At 39.5% G+C, this 6,883-nt stretch overlaps 1 protein-coding gene across 1 annotated transcript; it reads right to left on the bottom strand.

The window, feature by feature from the left end:
* Window positions 1-1,765: 1,765 nt before the first annotated feature.
* LOC121955034 (indoleamine 2,3-dioxygenase 2-like) lies at window positions 1,766-6,031 on the bottom strand. The gene is made up of 10 exons (XM_042502819.1): window positions 5,939-6,031; window positions 5,046-5,141; window positions 4,773-4,892; window positions 3,535-3,653; window positions 3,352-3,366; window positions 3,128-3,227; window positions 2,853-2,970; window positions 2,687-2,738; window positions 2,312-2,460; window positions 1,766-2,142 (listed from the first exon to the last, which is right to left on the bottom strand). The coding sequence occupies exons 1-10, from the start codon at window positions 6,026-6,028 to the stop codon at window positions 1,766-1,768; spliced, it is 1,236 nt and encodes a 411-aa protein (XP_042358753.1). The 5' UTR covers window positions 6,029-6,031.
* Window positions 6,032-6,883: the final 852 nt, after the last annotated feature.

Raw genomic sequence — 6,883 nt, 5'->3', positions numbered from 1 at the left:
ACACTGATGATGTAGCAATGACACTGAACTTGCACGCTGTTACAAAGCAGGTATTTATTGAAGTCTTAAAGTAATTTTATAACAGCAGCTCTAATGTAGATTATGGTACTGTTACATGTCTGAGAAATGTCAGGAAGACTCGCCTCCCATCATTAGACAGTAGATAACATTTTTCAGGTCACCAATTTCCATGCAAAGATCTGTACCTTGAGAAAGTGCAATTTAGTGAGTATGTGCAATATTATGCATTTTTCTACTGTTTCTACATCATAATTAAAACATTTTCAACTGACGATGATTCAGTGTGCTGCTATGTCTAGAGGCAATAGTCTGTCTCATTATTTATGTGGACTTTTGCTATTTATACTACTTCTTTATTCTTGTCAGCACATTGATCACATGATCATTGCCTTTCAGCTTATTTGGGTTATATACAAATAACTGGCTCATGACTACGTGTATTATATACACATTCTGGTGTATTACTCTTCGTACACACAAACAGTGCATGAGAACAACCTGGATTGATGCATTATCCCAGTACCACTGAAGATAAAATTTGAAATGGGACTACAGAATGGGGGAAAACACTTCCAGAGCCAGTGGCGCCTTAACTTCACAACTCTATAAAACAGCAGACCACTGAACCAGTACTAGGTGTAGTTACAGCCAGAGCAGTATTCACCAAGTGTCATACAGTCCACATTTTACATCTTTTGTGCTTTAGAGAAGCAGAGTTGGACCATGACCAGGGCTCAGCAGCAGCACTGCAGCTGAGCTCCTTCCTCTCTCCTCTAATGTGATTAGTGCTCAATTGCAAGAAGAGACACAACCTTCAAGTCAAGACCAGGAGGCAAGTGGGGGTTCCAGTCCATCAGACTAAGAAACCTGATCCCTTACCCATCCCTCTCCCCTGATCACCCCCGCTGTGTCTGTCTCTTTCATTCTCCTCAGCTTATTCTCTTTTGCTTTTATTTTACCAGTGTCCTCTGTCGTTCAGTTCCTGCAGCATTTCCTTCCTCTATTCTTTTAACAGCTCATGGTTTTCTCTCCTTCCTCTGCCATCTGCCTCTTACTCTCAAGCACGTAGGAGTTCTCATTTTCAGTTTCAGTCTGCAAGCCAAATTAGTTTATCGATCATATGCAGTTTTTTCCATTTGGCATTATTTCTATCATTTCATGCATATTGTAAGTGCATATTTCCCTATTCTAAAAAGTTTAAAAACAACATGATCAGACATTTTCATAGTGACTGATAAGAATATTTATATTTATATTTATATTTTTTCCCCGGAAGATATGAGCTTCTAAAGTATGGCAGTAGTTATTGTTAAGTAAAAATAGTAATAATAACAAAAAAATCTCCCTCCTTCCTCTAATTTAATCTCAAGCTAAAAAAAAAACAGTGTTTCACTGTCCTCTCTGGTTCAAAGTTTGAGTCTGATTGGCCATACCGAACTGTGATGTCACAGTTTATCTAGTAGAGGTCTGCAAAAACATGCTTATCTGGTGTTAAACTGTTTCTCATTATGGATTTATCTAAAAGATCATAGTTATTTAAAAGCACCCTAAATATCCACCAAGCATTACAATGCAATAGGTGGCACAACTGACCCAGCAAGCTTATTAAGACTTGAAGCTAATAATGACAAATACAACTGTCTGATTGTAGTAATTGAGGTGATATATGTTGATACTTGTAAACCTCTCATAAATACAAACTGAAAAGCATAGTGAAGAGCTTTTGGATATTCTATGCTATAAATTACATTTCAGTTTCTCTTGATGTAGATGGCCTCTCTAGGATTAGTGCTTTCTGAGTGGTGTTACGAACACTCTTAAGGAAGACCATTAGATTGGATCCGCCAGTCCCTGTGGTGTTCAGTGCAGTGCCCACACCTCTCAGCGGGCAGCCCATGGCGCGGGCCTGATTACCGGGCACAATGACGTACTTGGTCACAGTATTGAGGTGGTAGCTCCGTAAATCCACCAGCGCTGAAACACAGGACTTATAGGCCTGGCAGAGATCAGAGCTGGGATGGGACAGGATGAAGTCTCGCAGCGATGGACAGTCAGACAGAGTTTCTATCAGCTGGCGGTGGGCAGGAGGCATGTAATCCCTCATGCGTGTCAGGAAGGCTCCTGGATAGGCCGAATCAATGAAGAGAGCAGAAAAGAGACTTTGAAAGAAAAATAACAACCTTTCTCGGAAACATTTTCTGTCAGAGCAATCAACTGACTGCACAAACAGAGTGATTCATTCACGAGAGGCATCTGATAGGGTCAAAGTTTGAAGGAAATTCATCTTTACCTGTCTCGTCCTCATGCTGGATGCACAGCAAAGCATCGAAGCACTGGATGGTTGAACTCTGGGCTGCACTCCCGCCCGATAACAAAATCGGCTCATTGCTCACACCTTCATACAACAGCCCTCTTGGAAGCATGGGGTTGTCCCGCCATCTAAAACAGGTCAAACCACATACATGTACGGTAAACCTCCTGCAATTAGAGACACATGGTACCATTTTACATGTTATCCAGTTATGCACACAGCACAGCAATGGAGAAAAGTACAATGTAGGATTGAAGCAGAAGGGAATTTCATCATTTTAGCTGCACCAAAGATAAATATTAAATACGTTAATAACCTCAGTATGCAGAATATTTCAACAGCATTAAAACTCACCCTGAGACAAAAATTCTCAATGTTCCATGAAACGCAGTTGGATCCACATGATCTGGAAAGAGCCAAATTCAGTTATTCTAATTACCTTGAATTTCCCTGCCTCCATAAAAGGCCCAGCATGCAAACTGATTAAATTCAGATTGAGATAGGTTTAATTCAAACTTACTGTGCATGAGTTTGAAAGTTTCCTTCATCTTCTTCAAAGACTGAGTCACTTTGGCCAGACCTTTCTGAATACCGATGGGGTCAGAGATTTTCATAGTGTGCATCACCTCCAGAGCTCCCTGGTTAGAGTTGAAATAATCCAGCAACGAGCAACAAGGGGCAAGGACAGATACAGTATGTGGATGGGACACACAAAAAAGGAAGGGGACAGATGGACAGCATCAGGCTGACGTTCAGAGAGTTAACATGGAAAGAGGAACAGCAGCCAGTACTTACCGTTATGCCTGAACTGGCAGCCATCTCAACCAGCAATGACACCATGAAAAATCCCCTGCAAGTCTCACCACCAGGGAAAGAAAAGATCAAGTCCATGTTCCTATTTTAGAAAAGCATGTTTTGAAAACATTTGAGTCAAGCATCACAAGTACCAGAGATGACTACAAAAATGAAAGTGCAGCTGAGAAATGTAAAACAAGGAATTTCCTTTTCATTCTACTCACCCAATTTCCATATCCCTAAAATGAAAAAGAAAGGAGAAGCATGCAATTTCAGGAGAAAAAAATTCTGGGTGACGTAAATTAGATACAGTTATACTTTCATATTGCTATTATAACAAGAGGGTCTGTGGACAATGGTCATTACGGTTAAGACTTTAAATGAGACAATATGACAACAATACTCACCCTGTGGGATCCCTTAATTTCCAATTGGCTAAAACTGAATCTGCGTAAGTCAGGATGGGTGGAAGGCCGAGCCTGCGAGATACAAGCCAAAGGGGCCAGGCCAGGGCTTTTGGAAGAATCTGTCAAACAAGCAGTATAGTAAAGTTTCAATCCAGGAGTGCTGGATTACTGAGATTTTGAAGATTCTTGAGCCACCCTGTGTGTCTAGGGATGGCAATGATCAAAACTGCTTTGATCCAGACTGAAAAATCTTGACAACTATTAGATGTATTGCCATGATATTTTGGTACCCAGAGGATAAATCCTACTGACTTTGATGATTCCCCTGACTTTTCCTTCACAAGCTGCCAAGAAATAGCCCCTCGCAACATGTACTCTATTGTTTAAAACATTTGTAAAGATATTCATGGTTACCAGATGATGTATCCTCATAATTTTGGTGATTCTCTTGTCGAGTGTGCAGTTGTAAGTGAGATGTCTCAAGAAATATAAGATGGATTGACATATAATTGGTTCAAATATTCATGTTCTCCTCAGCATCATGCCATCAAACTTTAGCAGTGATGATGACCTTCATAGATATGGGATAGTAGAGCTCTGCCACACCTACTAAAAGATCAAGAAGGCATTATCAGACCATGAAATAAAACTTTCTACCAGAAAGGACTTGAATGGGACTTTTTCTCATTTGCAGTGGACTCCACTAGGGTGATTGGGTCCTGAGTGGTGGCAGAAAGGTCAAATACAGAACTTTTCCCCAGGAGACCATGATTCAACACCCATTTAAAACCAGTATTGATGCCCAACCATGCTCCTTTTATAAGCCTAACAACTTCATTTTGACACCTAAACCTGAGGAAAGTGAAAGTGATGCCTAATTAACTGGTTGTGGCCACTGAATGGGTTGATTTTGGCCCTCTGAACTTACCTGTATGTGTTGTGTGTTTGCAGGCCCCTATTGACTCCTATCTTTGAAGTGTGTAACCACATTTAATAACTTATATGTATTGTAGCCTGGTGATCCCACTAACTTTTCAGCCAAAACTTTACTACTAAAACTACTGGCATTACCACCAGTTAAACTTTGTGTCCAGTTCTAATTAACAAATCTTTGCATGCCAGCAAGCTTAACTAAGATGGTCAACATTGTAAATATTCTACCTTTGTAACATCTGCTTGGTTGCAAATTGATGTTAGCATTTAGCAATCCCTCATTCCATGTAACTGTAGTGTTTTACCTGAGCAGGTGCACGTTGTCCTTCCTGCCAAACATAGCCCATGCTGATGAATGCCAGTGCTAGGTGAGCCAGCCTGAGCTCCCGATGGTTGTTCAAGAGGTCGGGACTCAAGACAGGCATCTGGGTTGCAATCAGATTTTCTGTTGTTATATTTATGTTCTCAGGGACTGTGAGCACCATCAAGACTTCATAAATGAAACTGTATGTCCATATATACATGAGTGGGTTCTCAACTCCGATTTGCATTAGGGATAAGGCTTTGCTTATTCTCACCTTGTGAACCAGATCCCGTAGTTTACGTGACTCAATCAGATGTGTGAGATTGTTTGCCAGGTCCAGCCACACTCGATAATAATCTGGGAGGTTAGTCTACATGATGATAAGAACAAAATGACTTGCTCGTTGATTTTTGAATTTTATTTATTTGATTTTTTTTTTTTTTTTGCATGGGGGATTTTCATGTAGAGTGTAATCAGTAACATCATCAGCTCATGTTTGCCATGGTGCCTGACCTGCTTGTCAGGGAATGACTGGTGCTATCAATCAGAGAGTGTGAAAGCAATTTAAAAGAGAAAGGCAGTAGAAAACAGAGAAAATTAGCCGAGCAGAAAACAGGGGCATGCCCAGATGGAAAATCACTGTATAAACAGATGAGTTGGCTTAATGCAAATGTTTAATTCTTAGTTTGAAAATGAACAATTAACATTAAGGCTAAAATGTAAGCTTTGCAATGTTCACAAGTCTATCATTCCCAAAGGTTGCTATCAATTTTGAGCCATATGTACTATTTTATTTATTTCAAATGTTTTTATGAAAAGAATATCTGAATTTAGCATTTTTAGTGTAATGAACTGTTTGAAAGAGAGCAGGCCCAGTCATGTGATTGGCTCAATGAAAACATGAAGAAACAGGCTTTCACCAGATCAATAACATTCTATAATCCTACTCAAAAACAAGGTTAGTTATCAGTTTCAGCCCTGTGGTACCATGTGTGCTGCTGAATACTGAAAAAAGACAGATAAAGAGGAAATAGCAAACAGTGGTTAGAAAAAAACCTAAAAGCTTGGTCCATTAAATATAGTATTGTTATTGTCATTTTTTTAAACTGAAAAAATACTTAAAAGTCAGAGAAGGTCTGTGTATGAGAAAAGATGAGAAAAACTTACCAGTGGCTCTTCAAGGAGAAACCCAAGCTCCTCAGAAATATCAAATGCATCAAAGTCTGCCTGCAGTAAGTCTCTGCTGTTAGTCTCCATATGCTCGGCCCTGGACTCTACTGCAGCAGTTTGGCTGTGTGACGGGAATCAGTCTGTGTGTCTGACATAGATATCAGTTGTTAAAGTTGCTCTGAGCCTGACTTAACTACCTTTGTCACATCCCTTTTTGTAGCACACTCCCAACAACAAACAGCCAATCAGATTTCTTGAATTGTAATTTCAGGAGTTCACGCACCAAAGCAGAAATTTCCTGTTTTTTACCGTTTGCAATATAAAGGACATCTCCCCCTTTTTTGGTACTTGAGAAAAGAAACTGAAAACAATAGTTGCTGATAAGAAAATGTTCAGCTACACATGCACTCATTCTGGTAAACAAACCAACAAGATATTACATGTATATATGACTCAATCTTTTGCAACACTGCAATATATTATATTTAAATCAGTTATTGAGTCATGTGCCAAACCTTTTAATAAATCACACAAGTGCTGTCTGTTCAGAACTTAATGTACAGTGATTAATTATTGAGAAAGAAAACTGCTTATGTTTGCTCCTCAAGACTAAAAAACATCTTTTAAGTCTCAAATGTGTTACATAATAACCAGGAAAAATGGTCTTGGATCTGGTCTGTGGATATACTGTAAGTTTTATTATTCTCCTTTCACCCCACCACGCCTGAGACTGAGACGAGAAGTTTGCAAATGTAACCCAAATACCTCAAAGCTGTCCCAACAGCTCATTAACTAAAGTTGGAGCGCTTCCAAAAATCAAACCTTTATGTATTTGATTTCTTTTGTGGCACTGGATGACAGCTGACCAAAAAAGGGTGCTCGATAGAAAAAAGCATCTCAGACAGTGTTGCATCTTATCCACACCCAGAAAAAAAACAACAC

This window comes from Plectropomus leopardus, chromosome 15 (assembly GCF_008729295.1).
Source record: "Plectropomus leopardus isolate mb chromosome 15, YSFRI_Pleo_2.0, whole genome shotgun sequence".
Classification (NCBI taxonomy): Eukaryota; Metazoa; Chordata; class Actinopteri; order Perciformes; family Serranidae; genus Plectropomus; species Plectropomus leopardus.
Note: the sequence above shows the minus strand (reverse complement) of the source record. Positions and strands in the feature narration are given on the sequence as shown.

Excerpts from the sequence above, each read along its gene's own strand:
- LOC121955034 (XM_042502819.1), bottom strand. The coding sequence starts at position 6,028 with ATGGAGACTAACAGCAGAGACTTACTGCAGGCAGACTTTGATGCATTT. Across the intron at positions 2,971-3,127 it reads CTGCCAGTTCAGGCATAACG|GGAGCTCTGGAGGTGATGCA; the intron begins GTAAGTACTGGC and ends AACTCTAACCAG. Across the intron at positions 2,461-2,686 it reads TTGAGAATTTTTGTCTCAGG|ATGGCGGGACAACCCCATGC; the intron begins GTGAGTTTTAAT and ends GACCTGTTTTAG.